We start from the raw sequence: 18859 nt of genomic DNA on the forward strand, positions 1-18859 counted from the left end.
ACATTTGGTAGCTTTTCCAAGCAGTGTATCCTCTCAGTTCTGCTCAGCACATCACTCACATTTGTTTTCAAGTCCACATGGTAGCAGTTACTTCTTTACCTTTCCTTCTTACCTTCACCTCACTGCAGGCACAATTAATACACTGAGGTCTCCATAGCCTCCTACTACTAGTCCTTAAAGCAAAGCTTCTCCAAGTTACATAAGTTGAGGGTGCAGCAAAGTGAAATAGATGACTTTAAATGGTGGCAGAACTCAAAAGGAGGATATGTCAGTTTCTTGCCATCCAGTAACATCCTCAACAATTTCTACTATGTACAAAGCAGAAGTCCACATAATAACCACACAATGGCCAGAAAATTCCTAGTGCAGCACTAACTCAGGAGAATGTGGCCAGAATGAGAAAAATGCTTCAGAGATCATTCTATAACCAAGCCAGTCCTAGCAAAAGGCCAAGAAAGACTTGATCCCAGAAACTAACCATTAGGTACAGCATGGACATCCCTACAGCTTCACTGCAACAGGTGAACTGCCACTGTGAGCCTCACAAGCATTACAGGCTGATAAGCAGCACCTGGCAGACTTTGGGCTGAAAGTACTTCACATCAGAGCTGCTCTACCCGGCACGGGCAGCTGTGAGCAGGGAGGTAGCAGGTCTGGAGATCCTGCAACTACATTTCGTGTTTTACAAGCCCATTTACAGCAATTCTTTGCTCTTCTCAGGAGAGCCATAGCTAGGACACTGCACAGCAGTTTTTACCATCCACATTCCTGACTGCAGGCTCCCTCTGGTCCGCTTAAAATGGGATCCCCGAGATGAGTCACCTGACAGTCACTTGTACAGCTCAGCCTCTTCACTTTCTCCTCTGCTCATCCTAATCCTTGCTGAACACAGTGGGAACAGTGATCTGAAGACCTGTAAGGATCACGTTTATCACACACGATCATATTCTCTGACTAGCAGAAGAATTTAGGAGCAGGTTTGCCCAGGATTTTGTCAGCATTATGGACCAACAGCTTAAACCACAAAGCCAGGGGAACTCAGCAAGATGCATTTCACGTGTGCCACTTCTGGCGAGGCTGGGAGGGAAAGCGCACGTGTGTCTCACGGTCCCAACGCTCCGGGGGGCTTCAGAGGAGGTCCCAGCTCCTATGTACAGGCCTGGGCCAGAAAGGATGCCCAGGGGACACCCCTGCCTGCCTTCTGCCCCTTCTCAGAGCACCCCACAACTAACCCAGCAACTGTCTGGTGGACCAGCTCTGCACATGGTCCGGCTGTAGTGGCCAGCGAGGGAGGATGCGTGGGAAAACCTCAGCAGCAGCGGGGGCCCTGCCTTGCTCCCCCATCTCCAAGCTGCCCTGCTCCTTGCTGCAGCCTCTGACCTTCTCAGGCATAGCTCTACCACTTCAGGCTCCGACGGTGGGAAAAGAGAGCGATGACTGGAGGAGCACAAAGTGAACAGGGGGATTTAGATCTTTCCGCACCTTCAAACCGGGAGCTGCCTTCGCCACCCCAGCGAGGCTCCGCAAGCTGCCCGGTACCCCTCCACCCCCCACCTCACGCCAGCCGTACCTGGATAGTCTGGTTGGGGTCTCCCCCAGCTACCGGCCCCCCGACCAGCTTGCAGTAGAGATCCTCCACGGCGCGGCGGCTGCCGCCTCCCGTCGCCTCCTCGCCGCAGGTGGCGGTGGCGGAGATGCGGGTGCCCTCGGCCAGGTTAAAGTAGGGCGGGTGGAGGCTGTGCCCGTTCACATCGCTGGGGAAGGAGGCTGGAGGGCGGACGGCGGTGGTGGACAACACCGGCACCAGCAGCCACAGCAGCAACCCCGGCCACGCACCGCCCCGCTCCGCCGCCCTCGCCATCTTCGCCGCGGCTGCCCGAGCGGCGGGGGCGGGCAGCGGCACCGGCCTCCCCCCAGTCCCGCCTGAGCACTGCGCGCCGCCGCCGCTGCGCTACTTCAGCCCCGGCGGCGGGGAGGGGCCACCCACCCCATGCGCGGTCCCGCCGCCCTTTTAACCCTTTCGATCAGCGCCGGGGGCTCTGCGCATTCCACCCCCACAGCTCCCAGCGCTGGGACACCCCCGGCTCCCCCACCCCCCACCTCCCCGTGCGGTTAGGCGTAGCTTTAGGGGAGGAGAGGCCAAACGGGGTGAAGGGATTCCCCCTCCCAAAGAAAAGGGGGATCGGATCCGCAGGGAACAAAGTGCCCATTGTATCTGCGGGGCTGCCACCGCGCTCCCGGGGCTTCGGTACGCTGAGCTCCATTAACCGACAGATCGCGTTATCTGCAGGAAAAACTCTATTACTAATTAACAAAACATTAAAAGCCTTCCACAAAATCCAGTTTGCTTCCCTCGGGGTGTGCTGGTCGGGCTCCGTGAATTTAGACAATGAAAATTTGCCTCCATTTCTCCCCCCCCACCCTCCCCAGATAAAAGGCTGGTTTGGGGGGAAAAGCTTTGCCTTCTCACCTAAGTGGGAAAGAAGCAGCTCAGAAATAACCCAGCCTTGTACACCATCCCTCTACGCACACGAAGTCCTTCCCTGGTGTGACTTGCATGGACACACACTGTCAGGTCCTTATATGCATCTGGGGAAAGAGACTTTTTGGATAAGAATCACAGCGTGGTGGGAGTTGGAAGGGACCTCGGAAGATCATCTTTTCCACTCTCCCCTACTAAAGCAGGATCACCTAGAGTAAATCACTCAGAAACACTCCCAAATGGCTTTTGAATGCCTCCAGAGATGGAAATTCTACAACCACTCTGGGCAGCCTGTTCCAGCGCTCAGCCACCCTCAAAGAAAATGAACATTTAACAAGAACTTACATGTAACAATACACAACTCATCAAAACATTGCTCTGATTCTCTAGCACATGCAGACTTTTTTTTAACCCAAGAACTGAAAGATACACACAAAGCATTGTGCCTGAACTGGCCAACGCTGTTCCTTCAAACTAAGAAGACACAGAATAGACCAGCAGAGATCAGATCTGGACTCTGCAGTTGGATTGCTATGGTATTAGAGCATCACAAGAAGGAAAACAAGCTCTTCAGCCTGTCCAGGTCTTCACAGGCTACTGCTGCTGGGCATTTGGAGTCCTCACATCATCGCCTTTGTTTCTGTTCTGTGGACAGCCTGGCAGGACCCAGCCCTCCTGGAACGTTCATTGTCTTAGATAGGAAAAGCTCTTTTAAAAAAGCCATTGTGGTGGGCGTAGTTCAAATGTATACTTCCAGGACTGCAAGCGCATATGGCATGTACCTGGCAGTCTACACAAGCATACTCCTTTCAGGGGCCTTTGAGAGATCTCTTTTGCTGTGGGTAAAGCATGGGATGTGGCTATCGCACAGTGATATACTGTAAGATTACAGTAGGGTGAGAGTGGTGCCCTGGTCAGCGTGATGCCCTGTCCACAAGCAGTCCGACACTCGCAGCCTTCTGGCCAGGTGCTGCTTGGCAAAGCTAGACATTCACAACCTCGGGATGTGGAGGACTGCGGATCCACATACCATCAGGACCCAGGGAGCCATCCGATGCCAGCTGTTTCTCTCCTGGCACCGCGCACAGCCGTGATCACGTTAGCATGACATCAGGACTTGTGAACGCAGGGTGGTGAGAGGTGCCTGGTTCCACATGGTGAGGAAGCACTGGAGCACAGCCGCCAAGCCCATTCAGTAAGAAAGACTTCCTAAAGGGCTCTCAGACTTATTTTAACCCCTTCCTGCTTGTTTGTCTCCTGGGAGACTTTTCCCCTGGCTTCCCCACTTAACACAAGATCAGCAGATGAGTGTATCCTTCGACAGCTAAGCAGAACCTTTGAAAGCAAAACCTTTTAAAGAGAAGCATCAATTTTGGCCCTTTAAACTGTGCCTGAAAGTTGGTGTTTTGCTGGGGGGAAAGTGGAACAGCCACCTCTGAAAAAACACCTTTGCTCTACAGTAATCGTTAACTAACATGTTTATGTATGGGAGAGCAGTACTCCACAGGACAGGAATCACAACTTCCTTAAACTTCATCAAACACCATGGTTAAATCAGCTACCTACACCCCACGGCACCTGGGAACGTGTAAAAGGAGTTAACAAGGAAAGCAGGGCACGGATTAGGAAAATAACTTTCTACCCCCACCACAAGAGAGTTATGAAGTAAAACCCCTGGGCCAGTCTAATAGCCCTAATCCCTCTAGTGGTAACGTCGTGGCACATAATTAATCACCCTTCCAAAATGCAATTAAGAGAAGTGAAATCACAGCTAGCACGTGGGGTCTGTGGCACAGACTCAGGAGAGCCATGCAGAAAAAAATAAAAGACTCTTCTCCAGTCTGACCTGGCTTCTGGAGATCTGCAGAACTACTTCACAAAGACAAAGGCTGGGGACAGAGTGGCTGGAGAGCAGCCAGGAAGAACGGAACCTGGGGGTACTGGTAGAGAGTAGCTGAACGTGAGCCAGCAGTGTGCCCAGGTGGCCAGGAGAGCCAATGGCATCATTGCCTGCATCAGGAACAGTGTGGCCAGTAGGACAAGAGGAGGTTATTCTGCCCCTGTACTCAACACTGGTGAGGACATGCTTTGAGTGCTGTGTCCAGTTCTGGGCTCCTCAATTCAAGAGAGATGTTGAGATACTGAAAGGTGTCCAGAGAAGCTAGTGAGGGGCCTGGAACACAGCCCTGTGAGGAGAGGCTGAGGGAGATGGGGGTGTTTAACCTGGAGAAGAGGATGCTCAGGGGTGACCTCACTGAGGTCATAGCCAGGTGGGGTTGGTCTCTTCTGCCAGGCAACCAGCAACAGAATAAGGGCACACAGTCTCAAGTTATGCCAGGGGAAGTCTAGGAGGAAGTTGTTGCCAGAGAGAGTGATTGACATCGGAATGGGCTGCCCAGGGAGGTGGTGGAGTCACCATCCCTGGAGGTGTTCAAGAAAAGCCTGGATGAGGCACTTAGTGCCATGGTCTAGTTAACTGGACAGGGTGCTAGGTTGGACTGGATGATCTTGGAGGTCTCTTCCAACCTGGTTAATTCTATGACTCTGTGACAGTCTGAAGACTGAAGGTGTACTGAGGAGATTGGAGGTTTTCCAGTAAGCAATAAAAATGGCTTAAAGAAAAAGGATTCTGAGGGGTCTTCTGTACCAAAAGAGAGGGACAACGTGGTGAGTTGAATCTGATGCTGATACTCAATACCATGCTGCTGTCATGCCAGCTCCAAAACAAAGTGCTGGCTGGAGCAAAGTATCCCAGGACTCGAAGTTCAAATTGTAGCATGAGAGGCTTCCTGTTCCAGTTGCTGCTTCCAGTTTCTGGTATTGGGGTGTGGAGCTTTTCCACTGCGTGGGCTGCAGGTCTGGGGGTGTGAGGAGGTTGCAGGCTTCTGCTGCTGCTTCTGCATATTTCTGTGCTTTTCTGCAAACAGGCTATTGTGTATTGTTTCATTCCCAGTAAAACTCCTTATCTCAACTCTTTATCTCAACCCAGAGGACTTTTTTCGGTGTTACTTTCCCCTCCCGTCTGTGTGGGGAGAGAAGGGGGTGGGCTTGTGAGAGCAGGCTGTGTTAACCTGGGACAATAACATAGCTAAATATCTGACTTAGAGGTTAACCAAGAAGTTGAGATGCTCAGGAAAACAAGAGACATTTGCTAATCCAGACCATACAGAAGTCTGACATCTCATCTGAGAGTCACCAGCAGCAAATATTTCAGGTGAAAACCCCTGTGAGCGGGCAAGGAATACTCTGCTTCCAGAAAAGATGTCTCCTGATCTGTAACAGCTAGAATTTAGCTTGAATGCTGAAGCCTTTCTTCTATTTAAGAAGCTTTAAAAAGGCTTTTAACTTGAACAACCCTGGACATTATCCACTGGTGTCCAACTTTGGAGTTGGACTAGATGACCTTTGGAGTTGGACTAGATGACCTTTGGAGTTGGACTAGATGATCTTCCAAGGTCCCTTCCAGCCCCTGACATTCTGTGACTCTGTGTAGTATCTGCTCTGATGTCTCTGAATTTTACTAGTTACTCTAGCCTAGCAATGGTGCTTCTTGGCTCTGTTTTATGAGCCTGCTAGTCAGGGTGACACTCTCTCAAACAGGAGGTGTTGGAGCAGAAGAGATCTTTCCATTTTAAAGCAGTCCACTACCAGTGAGTGCAAAAAGACAGTGAAAAAAAAATGCAGCCTGCAGCAATCCTACTCCAGTCTTCTCTGAACCTGCATGTAGCAACATGACTTCAGCCATGCTGCTATCTACCTACAACCATTACAGGCATCTGAGGTCCACTGAACTTTTTACTTTTGCCTCCCTAAAACCTGCATGACTATGAGGAGCTTGCCACAAGCTGTCAGCAGAAACAACCAGCTCTGGCTTAAAGCAAGCTGTAGAATGACAGCAGGCTTTAGGGAGTGTGAAGGGGCAGGAAGAGTTTAAAAGAGATCTGAAAACAGATGTTTGGGTTGCCAACAGCTTCCCTTGGTGAGGGAACCTGCTTCCTAAATCTGATCAAACATTCAGCAAATTACAGGCCAGAGCTTTCCCATTCACACAGACCCTTTTCACCTCCTGCAGAAGAGCAGGGAAGTATCCTACAGAGGCAAGTCCCATTGAGGGATTCAGTGGCAGTGCAGACACTTTCTGCTCACTGTGAATAAATTCTCTGTTTTTGTACTGTCTGATACATAGAGAAATGAAAGAAATCCTCCTCACTGTGGGAAAACCACCATATGGCCAAGGGAAAACAGACCAGCTGCCTTCACGTGCAGTATTTCCTAGCAAGGTACCACCCCAGCCAGAGCCGTCAGTAAAAGCGGTGCCTGAGCCAAGAGAAATAAGCCAGCATATGGTTCCTGTAGCCTGGATTGCATAGAGTCAGAAACATGTTATCTTATGGAAGACTTAATTGCTTTTCTACTACCCTGCTGCAAGCAGTGTGAAGGAACACACTTCCTGAGCTTTGCTCCGTGGTGACCTAAGAACATTATACCAAGATCACCATTTTCATTAGCGTGTCATGTCTTGACACAAGTGTGTCAGGAATGGCTACTTGAAGGTAAGAGCTAATTGCACAAGCTGGAATCAAACCAACACAAGCCTAAAGAGCCATCAGTATCCTTCAAGCACATCTCCAGCTTCCTTATTTTACAACCTTCACAGGCTGTACCTGGAAAGGATAAAACAAAATAGAAAAGACATAAGCAGGTTTCAAGTGAGGCTTGCACTGAGTTTGCTGAGTTCCCAGAGGCAAAAAAGGAGTTCCTCTCCTATTCACACAGCCCCCTACCCCAGCACATGCAGACAGTTCTGCAAATAGAAACACAGACCCAAAGGGCATTTCCCATGTTTGTTCTTCAAACTGACAGCTCAATTACAGCTTTTTAAACCCTTCTGCACAGGCAAAGCTGGAGCACAGTTTGGATCTGCAGTGGGAAATGGCTGGAGAGCTTTGCTGAAGGCATGAGGAATTTGACCAGGATCTGCCTTCGCTTTCTCAGGCTGATTCTGACCAAAACATAAAGCCCAAGAGCAGAAGGGATGATGAGGCTCATCACACAGTTTCATCTGCTACCTCCTACAAGCCATACACTTCTACTCTAGAGTGTTATACCCAGCACAGCTCTGCTCTTGCTAAAATAATCCTGATGCTGGTTTTGTAATGCTAACTGGACAAATGGGAGCAGACTGATAAAGTGATGCAGAGGGAGAATCTCTAGGAAAGACAAAACTCTTTCTATCTTTTTAGAACTGAATTCCCTTCTGTGCAAATGCAAGCCTCTAAACCCAACAAATGTCCAATGACCACGAGCAAAAAACTGAATTAAGACACATCTGGAACGAGCAGTTATTTTCCCTCTCTCTGTATAATTACTTTAATGTGCCTTATCTTTGTTTCCTTTCTAGTGTTCCTCCTTTAGTGTTTATTCTGATTTGAAAGACTGTTTTGATACAGGACTGGTCAATTTGCCATGCCCTGGAAGCACTTTTGAGTTTAAAACAAGAGAAGACATGCATCTGTGTTTTGTCTGCCCTGGACATTTTCACCAGGAGATCAAGAAGTTTCATAATGGAGTGGGACATGTTACACTACACCAGAGAATTCAATTCACTTTAAGGTCAGCCTGTACCTTCCCTGTAATCAAATGGTTCCAAAACCCTCCCAAAGCCAGAACAGGTGTTTCATTCATCCCGTCTGTCTACCTGGCAAGGACCCAAATACCTTCTTTTAAAGGCTGAACTCTGTATTATTCAGGGGCACACTGAAAACATACATATGTGCTGTCTCTTCAGGCTTGGGCATCGTTAGCTACGTGTTTTCCTTTGCACGGCTCCCAAGAGGAGCACAGCTGCTTTCATGTTAATAAAAGTAAATCATGCTTTCAATCCATGCCACGCAGCTCTCCCTCCAGCTAGGAGGGCCCTGCAGATTTAACGAGCTGACATGTCAACAGAGATCAGTTCACCCACCAGAAAAGCACAGCTACTTCTAGAGTGAGATGGGGTAGCTGGAGAACGCTGCGGGAGAACCAAGGCTGTTGTGTCAAGTTGAAGCCACAGTGGAAGCAGGGGGATGAGCAAAGGGGCTCAGAATGAAAACCAGGGCAGTGATGGGAGCTAACACACCCATTCAGGGGCAAAAGGGCAGTGGAGGCATGCTAGATACACAGGGACAGAACATGATTTGACTTCCAGTCTGAGAGGTGGGACATACCAAGCACTGCAAATGGGAAGCTGACTCAAACCTGACTCAGAGAAGATGATTTTTTCCCTGCTAGGTCACTGTGATGTCTCTGAATACCAGAAAGTCCATTCTCCCACAGCATACCTCACCTTGGGTTTGTTTCTGCACCCTGTGGCTATATGCACAAATATTCTTCAGGCACAGAGCACTGGTGGCTTCCAGATGCATCCCATCCCATCCTATCCCATCTTTCAAGGTCCAGGTGGAAATTTTTAGTGATAAAGTACTTCTGGGATTTTAGAAAAAGCAGCTAGCACTTCTAATGCAAACAGACTCTTTCCTTTGAAGGAGAGGAGGAAAGAATCATGTCAATAAGAGTATCAATAAGCTAGGAGCAGGTGTGGATCTGTTGGAGGGTAGGAGAGCCCTGCAGAGGGACCTTGCCAGGCTGGATGGGTGGGCAGAGGCCAGTGGGTTGAGATTTAAGAAGGCAAAGGGCAGGGTTATATACTTTGGCCACAACAACCCCAAGCAGCACTACAGTCTGGGGAGAGAATGGCTGAGAGCAGCCAGGAAGAAAGGGACCTGGGGGTACTGGTAGATAGCCAATGGCATCCTGGCCTGCATCAAGAACACTGTGGCCAGTAGGAAAAGGGAGGTGAGGACATGCTTTGAGTGCTGTGTCCAGTTCTGGGCTCCTCAATTCAAGAGAGATGTTGAGGTGCTGGAGCATATCCAGAGAAGGGTGATGAAGCTGGTGAGGGGCCTGGAGCACAGCCCCCTGAGGAGAGGCTGAGGGAGCTGGGGGTGTGCAGCCTGCAGAAGAGGAGGCTCAGGGCAGAGCTGCGCCCTGAAGGGAGGCTGTAGCCAGCTGGGGTTGGGCTCTTCTGCCAGGTAACCAGCAACAGAACAAGGGGACACAGTCTCAAGCTGTGCCAGGGGAGGTCTAGGCTGGATGTTAGGAGGAAGTTGTTGGCAGAGAGAGTGATTGGCATTGGAATGGGCTGCCCAGGGAGGTGGTGGAGTCGCCGTCCCTGGAGGTGTTCAAGAAAAGCCTGGCTGGGGCACTTAGTGCCATGGTCTGGTTGTTTGGCCAGGGCTGGGTGCTAGGTTGGACTGGATGATCTTGGAGGTCTTTTCCCACCTGGCTGATTCTATGATTCTATGGACTGGGTTAAATCATCCACTATCTTTCTGCTGAAGGTGTTTCTTTCCTTCTTGCCATTCTTGAGAGCTGATGCTAATGTCACAAATAACCCCCCAAAACAATAGGTCCTGGAAAAAAAGTTAGGAGCTGATCTGGAAGGAAAATCCCATCCAGATCAGAAAGGCAGGACACCAGGTGACCATGTCACAGTCTGGCTCTGCTGGCCCTGTTCCTGTGACCACCCATCTGTTCAGCTGGAGAGCTTTGGGTTTGCTTAGCTCAGGGAAAAGCTCTGGTTTCGCTAGCACTGCTAAACCAGCACAAAAGTGAGCTGGTGTGCTGTGTTTGGTAGGTAAAAGGCTGTCTGCAGGGAGCACAGGCTGATACAGATACACCTGCCCCCAGGCAAGTGCAGAGCTTCGCCTATGAAAACAACTCCAGCCTCAAACTGGGCTTTTGTCAGTACCTTTTGTCACTTAACACTTAGGGACTTTAAGGTCAGGCTTGTCTTTTCCTATAATCAGATGGATTAAAATCTGCTGTTCTGGGCTTGCACGTGAAGTCTTTCCAGTTAAATCTAGATTTAACTGGAGTCAGGAGACAGTGGGGCACACACTCAAGTACCCAGCACAAAAGTAAAATAGATCCTGTGAGGACTTTTTTTGACTATCATATCATATAGATCCAATAAATGAGACATTAATCATACCTTAAAGTCCCTACACTATCAGTTTCTAATACATGGACATCACAGAGAGACCATCTTCTCTGCCACACAGGGTAGATGTGTTGGCATTTTCCTATGAAGTCCTGTTTCTTTTGGGAGTGGGACTGGATGACCTTTAAAGGTCTTTTTCCACCCAAACCATTCTATGATTCTTTAATGACCAATAATATATGGTTAATGAAAAGTGTAATTAGGAGCAAGTATCAGACCCCAACAACATTACAAGTGACATGCTGGCCCCAGAGCACAGATTGGAGAGGTGGGAACAAGCCAACCTCATGACTTTCAACAAGACGAAGTGCAAGGTCCTGCAGCTGGGTCGAGGCAATGCCAAGCACAAATCCAGGCTGGGCAGTGAGTGGCTGGAGAGCAGCCCTAAGGAGAGGGACTTGGGGGTGCTGCTGGAGGAGAAGCTCAACAGGAGCCAGCAGTGTGCACTTGCAGCCCAGAAAGCCAACCAGAGCCTGGGCTACATCAGGAGAAGTGTGGCCAGCAGGGCCAGGGAGGTGATTCTTCCCCTATACTCTGCTCTGGTGAGACCCCACCTGGAGTACTGCATCCAATTCTGGAGCCTCTATTACAAGAGGGATGTGGAGATGCTGGAGTATGTCCAGAGAAGAGCCACAAGGGTGATCACAGGGCTGGAGCAGCTCTGCTATGAGGACAGATTGAAAGAGTTGGGGCTGTTCAGTCTGGAGAGGAGGCTCCCAGGTGACCTTCTTGTGGCCTTCCAGGATCTGAAGTGGTCTACAAAAAGGCTGGGGAGGGACTTTTTAGGCTATCAGGGAGTGACAGGACTGGGGGGAATGGAGCAAAGCTGGAGGTGAGGAGATTCAGAGTGGAGGTGAGGAGGAAGTTGTTGAGCATGAGAGTGGTGAGAGGCTGGAATGGGTTGCCCAGGGAGGTGGTTGAGGTCCCATCCGTGGAGGTGTTTAAGGCCAGGCTGGCTGAGGCTGTGGGCAGTCTGCTCTAGGGTAGGGTGTCCCTGGGCATGGCAGGGGGGTTGGAACTAAATGTTCCTTGTGGTCCCTTCCAACCCTGACTGGTTCTATGATTCTGTGACAGATCATCTCAACAAATATCCCACACCAGCAGATGTCCTTTGACATTCATGTGTGTTTGGCCATCTGAAGGGGGTGCTGAGTCCAACACACAATGGCTCCCCAAAGGAATCACCAACAGCTCTTGTGCCAGTCACAATACAGAGAGAGGAGGCTGCACAGACCCAGCAACCCAATGGATTTGTCTGATTTAGCAGAACAAACGTTTAAATTTGGATTTCTCCTCCCATTTGCAGTTTAGCTTCACGTTTAAAAATGCTCAAAACTGAACGAGGCAGCAGAGACGAATCCCAGCCTTAAAGCTCCAGTTTTTGCTGCTCTGCAGCAGCTTTCCTAACTGTGCAGCACGTGTTTTCCCAGATGAAATGAGAACTGAGGGTCATACAAAGAGTGCCAGCTGGTGAAGAGGTTAGACACAAGATTTAAATGTTTAAAATGAAGGGTTTCTTCCCTCAAGCCTTTCAAAGCATTTTTTGAACGTGGGAAATAACCTCATTCCCCACATCCAGGAAGCTGAGTGGTCAATACCAGCAGCACTGGTATAAAGAGTATGTGGGGGATCTGCCAGAAGGTTTCTGCCACACACGCAGGTTGTCTTGGGGTCACCAGGCAGCCACAGGGCTTCAGCTGCAGGACAGGAAGCAAAGAGCAGTCATCCACCACCCTGCCTTCTGTGTCACTGGACAGTTACTGACTAAGATCATTGCTGGATCCTTATGCATGTCCAGGCAAAAAAAACCAGTCTCACCACACAGGTTCTGTGTTTTCTTCTCAACTTAGACAGAACAAGGGCAATGAAAGGTGAGGGAGAGGAGGACTTCTCTGGAGTTACAAAGATCAACACAGGCAAACAGAAGGAGCTGGTTTCTTGGGTATTGACATTAACATTGACATTAACCACCCTCCTGCTTGCACTATTTCAGTTAGGCACATTAAGAGACTTAAAGGTGATACCATTGTGAATCATAGAATGGTTTAGGTTGGGAGGGACCTCAAAGGTCATCTAGTTCCAACCCTCCCACATAGGCAGGGACACTTCCCACTAGAAGAGGTCACAGTATCACAGTATCACCAAGGTTGGAAGAGACCTCATAGATCATCAAGTCCAACCCTTTACCACAGAGCTCAAGGCCAGACCATGGCACCAAGTGCCACGTCCAATCCTGCCTTGAACAGCTCCAGGGAGGGAGCATCCACAACCTCCCTGGGCAACCTGTGCCAGTGTTTCACCAGCCTCACTGTAAAAATGAATCTCCATGCTTTACCAGGGCAGAAGCTGCAATGTAAAGAAAAAAAGGTAACAGTCATTCATAAAATCATAGAAGCATTGAATCATTTTGGGTGGAAAAGACCTTTAAGATCATGGAGTCCAACCATTTGCTTTCAACGCGTCCGCTCCCACGACTGGGGAAGGTCAAACAGCCTCTGCTTGCTGTACCCCTCAATGCTGGCACCGAGATCACAATCACAGCAAACCATGATCACAGCCACAGCAGTTCAGGGTGGAGTTGGCCCACCTGGAGCACTCTGGCCCCTCTGAGAGCAGCTTGTGCTGATGCAGGCTCTGCGGCAGCCACTCTGAATGAAACCTGAACCAGCACTGCTGCAGGGTCCCTCAGCAACATCTCAACACAGATCAGGATGAACTCATACCTGCATTGTCTACTTAATTCAGAGCTGGGAAGAGGAAATTTAGTTACTGCCCAAGACTCTCTGCTGGGCAGAAGGCAGTGCTGGATGACAGACAGAGCTTCGCTCCTGCTGTGCATTGTGGGCTCTGCCTATGGGGAATGCTTTGCCTTTTCCCCCCCTTTTTCTCTGGGATACACTCAATCCAAGCACAATATTGACAATAAACTCTTCTTTCTGAGATTCCCAGTCCTAATCCGTGGGACCTGCAGAGGGAGAAAGCATTGTAATGAAATATTAGCAAGAGTTGCCTTGGTAACTGCCCAGATGAAGCCCTCTTATATTCACTGAAGTTTTCCCAGCGTGACTAATACCTCCTGGGCTGTAGTTACACCACTCTGAGCGTCCTGAATGCATGACCAAGTCAGCAGAGCAAACACACTCAAGCCCCATTTATACAGTTATGGCTTAATCTGATTATTTTGTAGTTTGACTGAGTGCAAGAGAAATTCGTGGAGCTCCACTCTGCAAGCATTAGCTCCTCACTTTCATCTTGCCCCTCTCACTGATTCAAGCTAGGATTTCCCATTCTGCATTTCCTAAGACAGAAAATAAACAGCAGCCTAGCAGCTGAGTGCAAATTGCAGTCATCTGTTAAAATGCATTTGGTAACATTTTCTTTATCCTGTTAACCTTATCAGGGAGCGTAACAGGTGGGGAATGTGGAGGGCCTTCATGCAATGCAAAGCCAGAAACACTCCAAGCACTGGCCTCACCAGCCCCTCTCCCACAAAATCCAGGGCATAATTTTCAGCAGCTTAAAACTGTTGGAATGAGAGAGAACCACCAGAACCACTGGACATGGGGAAAGGCACTGACAGAGGTTCCCACCTGAACTGAAAAAGCCTTTTGCCCACTTCGCTTCCTTCCCCACCAGCTCCCTGGCACCACATGCACACCATTCCCTGTCTGCTGAGTGGAGTCCAAACTGCTCAGGTACATGCCTTTGACCATGTACACCTTTAGACTTGCACAGAAGAGAGATTTTTCTTCTGCTTGAGCAGGAAGAAAGCCCTAGACTCCTGTCCTGTTACCCACAGCAAGGCTGCCACCATCCTGCCCCCAGAACAGTGACAACAGATGAAATTTCAGCGGTCCCTTTGTGAGCTGCAGCTGACAGCAAGAGTACTAGCATTACTCCAAACTTGGGCTCATGGCTTGTGCTGGCTCCCACCATCCCAGCAGTCCACCCAACTTTACATTTTCCTTTAGCAAAGCTCTTTTCACTGTCAGGATGGAGGATTTGTAGGTCCCAGAGAGAACAACTCAGTGCTCCGATCCTCCCTACTTCTGCTCTTGCTCTTATTTCCAGGAGCACCATTCATTAGAATTCTGAGGCATAGGAAGTTTCATGTAAACATGAGGAGGAATAATTTCACTGTAAAGGTGACAGAGCACTGGAACAGGCTGCCCTGGGGAGGAGTCTCCCTCTCTGGGGAATATTCAAAACCTGCCTGGATGTGTTCCTGTGTGACCTGGTCTAGGTGATCCTGCTCTGGCAAGGGGGGTGGACTGGATGAGCTTTTGAGGTCCTTTCCAGCCTCTGGCACTCTGTGGTTCTATGATTTCCCTGGGTGAGATCAGGAGCAGAGAGGACTTGCAAGATCAAGAGTTCTTATCAATTTGAAACGTTTTGGAAATGCATAAAACCATTTCCTTTGACAAGTTAATTTCAGAATTCAGACCTCCCTATTTCAACCCAGCACACCAAGCCCTCAAGACTCCTGCTTTAGATGTGAGAGAAAGCAATTGCAGTATCAAAGAAGGTTAGGGTGATAATATGCACTGTGGCATTTTCTATTCAGTTAAATGCAGGGTGATGCTAGCAGCAGCAGCTGAGGGGTTGTTTAGCCTGGAGAAGAGGAGGCTCAGGGCAGAGCTCACTGCTGTCTACAACTACCTGTAGGGAGGCTGTAGCCAGGTGGGGTTGGTCTCTTCTGCCAGGCAACCAGCAACAGAACAAGGGGACACAGTCTCAAGTTGCATAGGGAGGTCTAGGCTGAATGTTAGGAGGAAGTTGTTGGCAGAAAGAGTGATTGGCATTGGAATGGGCTGCCCAGGGAGGTGGTGGAGTTACTGTCCCTGGAGGTGTTCAAGCAAAGCCTGAATGGGGCACTTAGTGCCATGGTCTGTTGATTGTCAAGGGCTGGGTGCTAGGTTGGACTGGATGATCTTGGAGGTCTCTTCCAACCTGGTTGACTCTATGATTCTATGATGGGTGGTGTGCACGGCTTGTGTGTAGCACAAGTGAGGTTTGACACCTGTGTCCACCACAGATAAGAGCTAACCATGGTTTGGCTTCCACATCAGGAAAAGATTTTTCATATTTCCATTGTCACAGCCATTAATCTGAGATCTAAATTGCTTCCTATTTGGGAAAGCATCTAATTTTTTTTTTCCATGCAGGTTATTCTTGTTCCAGCTAGTTATTTTGTGCTTAAAAATAATTCCCTGTAGTAGGAAGAGATACCAAATGGGAAAATAGGTGCTTGCTCCAAAGCAGATGAGCTGTGAGTCTGTTTTGAACATCACAGAGAAAGATGGGGCTGCAGACAAGAACCTAAGGGCTCAATTCCTTTCTCTATTAGAATCATATAATCATAGAATCAACCAGGTTGGAAGAGACCTCCAAAATCACCCAGTCCAACCTATCACCCTGTCCAGTCCAGTCAACCAGACCATGGCACTAAGTGCCTCATCCAGGCTTTTCTTGAACACCTCCAGGCACGGCGACTCCACCACCTCCCTGGGCAGCCCATTCCAATGCCAGACACTCTCTCTGTCAACAACTTCATCCTAACATCCAGCCTAGACCTGCCCTGTCACAGCTTGAGACTGTGTCCCCTTGTTCTGTTGCTGATTGCCTGGCAGAAGAGACCAACCCCACCTGGCTACAGCCTCCCTTCAGATAGTTGTGGACAGCAATGAGGCCACCCCTGAGCCTCCTCTTCTCCAGCCCAAACACCACCAGCTCCCTCATCCTCTCTTCATAGGGTTTGTGCTCCAGGCCCCTCACCAGCTTCATTGCCCTTCTCCGGACACATTCCAGTATCTCAACATCTCTGTTGAACTGAGGAGCCCAGAACTGGACGCAGCACTCAAGGTGTGGCCATTAGTTTCTTGCATAACCTTGGACACATTACTTACCTTCTTCTTTGTCTCTTTTAGTGAACTCATGACCTAAAGAAGTGGCACTCATCAGGTGCAGTGAGAATGAAAGTTGTGGGATGCTCAACCATAAAATGTAGGTACACCTTTAAGCTTGTAAATAATGGATTTAACAGCTCAGCCTTGCTTGGTTTTGCAGGTCAGAGAAACTTCAGTGAAACTCCAGTATCTCCTCTGCAGCCTCTCGTTTTGCCTTCTAGGAAATTGAATAGTATGCACAAAACCTGACATTTTGCTCAAGATTTATGTCATTCAGAATCACAATGGTCTCTGAACTAGGCTCCAAAGGCTGGTGAATGGAAAAGCCACCATGCAGAGCATTTAGAGAGTCTCCAAGGCTATGAGCTGAAGAGATTGTGGCAGGAGGCTAAGCAGCCTCTCTGCAAACTGCGTGCTGAGTTGGGGAATTTCGGTTCATTCCAGAGGACAAGCTGGTGTGTGGAGTGGCTGCATCCCTGGAAGTCAGAAACTCTTGTTTACAAGAGCAGGGGAGCACTCTGGGATCCTTCAGTGAAAAGTTTTGAGTGTGGTTTTTCCAGCCATAACACTTCAAATTGTGCAGCTGTAAACATAACCAAAAGGAGTTCTGAGTTCATTCTTTGACATCCTTGGTTTTTCAGCGAGCTTCTCCTCCCTTGCAGTAGCCTCCAATTTCCTTTGGTTTTTCAGCATGAGCTTCTCCTCCCTTGCAATAGCCTCTAATTTCCTTTGGTTTTTCATCATGAGCTTTTCCTCCCTTGCAGTAGCCTCCAATTTCCTTTGGTTTTCAGCATGAGCTTTTCCTTCCTTGAAATAGCCTCCAATTTCCTTTGGTTTTCAGCATGAGCTTTTCCTTCCTTGAAATAGCCTCCAATTTCCTTTGGTTTTCAGCATGAGCTTTTCCTCTCTTGCAATAGCCTCCAATTTCCTTTGGTTTTCAGCATGAGCTTTTCCTCCCTTGCAGTAGCCTCCAATTTCCTTTAGTTTTTCAGCATGAGCTTTTCCTCCCTTGCAATAGCCTCCAATTTCCTTTGGTTTTTCAGCATGAGCTTTTCCTTCTTTGCAGTAGCCTCCAATTTCCTCAGCACTTGAAGGAAGGTTTGTGTGGTGCATGACCTCTGTGCAGTCATCCAGGTGACTGAAGAAACCTTCTTAGACTCACAAAAGATTGATGCTGGGATAGACCTTTTTGAGTACTTTGCATCAATATCAAGGATAGTATTATAAATGGAGGGGGGGGGAAAGAAACCTCACAACCACAGCTGGGCTGTTTGTGGGAGGTTTCTCCTCAGTTTTCAAAGCTCCATGAAAAACTGGCAAGGACACCAAAAGCAATTTTCCTTTCTTTAGGAACACTAAAGGGAAAAACCTACTTTGTGGATTAGGAGATTAAAATTACAAATACACTCCCTGGTAATTTGATAGTAGTTAAAATAATTAACTGGATTGTATCCTGCCATTTCAACTGTTTTGGGCTTCTAGAATTTTATTTAAAGGAGCCACATTACCAAGGAGCTTCAGATGTGGAATTACTGCTGAGGGGTATCCACTCTGGGTCGATCCATAGCTCTGAACTTTTAAGGACTCCCAAGATGAAAGCCATTTGGAAGCTCCTTATGTGATTTATGAATATAGTGCCTGACATCCTCATCTTCATGCAAGGGGATTTATTCCTTCCCTAATGAGGTGAAGGTCAGGCCTGGCACGCTCATTCTGGAAACGGAGAGGGTATGGGCGTGTGCCCGTTGGCATTCTTGCCTTCAGCTCTGCACTTTGAGCATGAGGTATGAATAAAGGAATTTAATTAGTTCTTGCCTGCTTCTACTAAACTGCTCTAGAGGGAGGGATGCAGAGACAGTGTAATAAAGAGGGTATGTGATTTGCATGCTAATAAAGGCACATACACTTTCTGTGGGCAAGCCTTGACTTGATACCAAGATTAGAGCTTGCACCAAACCCAACTTTGCTCCGGAGCGAGCCTGCCACACGCAGCAGTGTGAGCTTCACAGGGTTTTAAAGTTAATTACAATCTACTCTGCTCTTTTCCTGCTTAATGTCTCCCTGGCTGTTCCCTGGCCTGCAGCTCACTGAACAAACAGATTAAGTTCTTTGGGGTGTTTATCAAATCCTTATTATTACAGGCACTCGTGGGCTTTGGGAGAGGAAGCGTCACATTCTCTTTTGCTATCTGTTGACTGTGTTTAGGGCTGGAGAGAATGTTGGAGATCTGCTACCCACACAGGAGAGACCCAAGCCATAGCTGGACAACATGTTGTCTTTGGCAGCAGTGTTGACCTTATCTGCCTCTGCCCTCATTCCCTTTCTGGTTGTGCCAGCAGCACCTTTTGTGGAACCAGGCTGTGAACCCAAAGAGGCAACTCACTCAGAAAAAAAAAGGGTGTAAACAGATTTTTTTTCCCTTTAAAA

The 18859-nt window shown here is 48.7% G+C and overlaps 1 protein-coding gene across 2 annotated transcripts in view; it reads right to left on the bottom strand.

Moving 5' to 3' along the window:
• The window catches only part of LAMA5 (laminin subunit alpha 5), a 97722-nt gene extending 95748 nt beyond the window's left edge, over positions 1 to 1974 (bottom strand). For both annotated transcript variants that reach the window (XM_064167847.1, XM_064167846.1), the window contains exon 1: positions 1571 to 1974. In XM_064167847.1, coding sequence (XP_064023917.1) covers positions 1571 to 1861 — 291 coding nt within the window. In that variant the 5' untranslated portion in view covers positions 1862 to 1974. The remainder of the gene's footprint in view (positions 1 to 1570) is intronic.
• Between the last annotated feature and the right edge of the window lie 16885 nt (positions 1975 to 18859).

Source organism: Pogoniulus pusillus, chromosome 29, assembly GCF_015220805.1.
Source record: "Pogoniulus pusillus isolate bPogPus1 chromosome 29, bPogPus1.pri, whole genome shotgun sequence".
NCBI classification, from domain to species: domain Eukaryota; kingdom Metazoa; phylum Chordata; class Aves; order Piciformes; family Lybiidae; genus Pogoniulus; species Pogoniulus pusillus.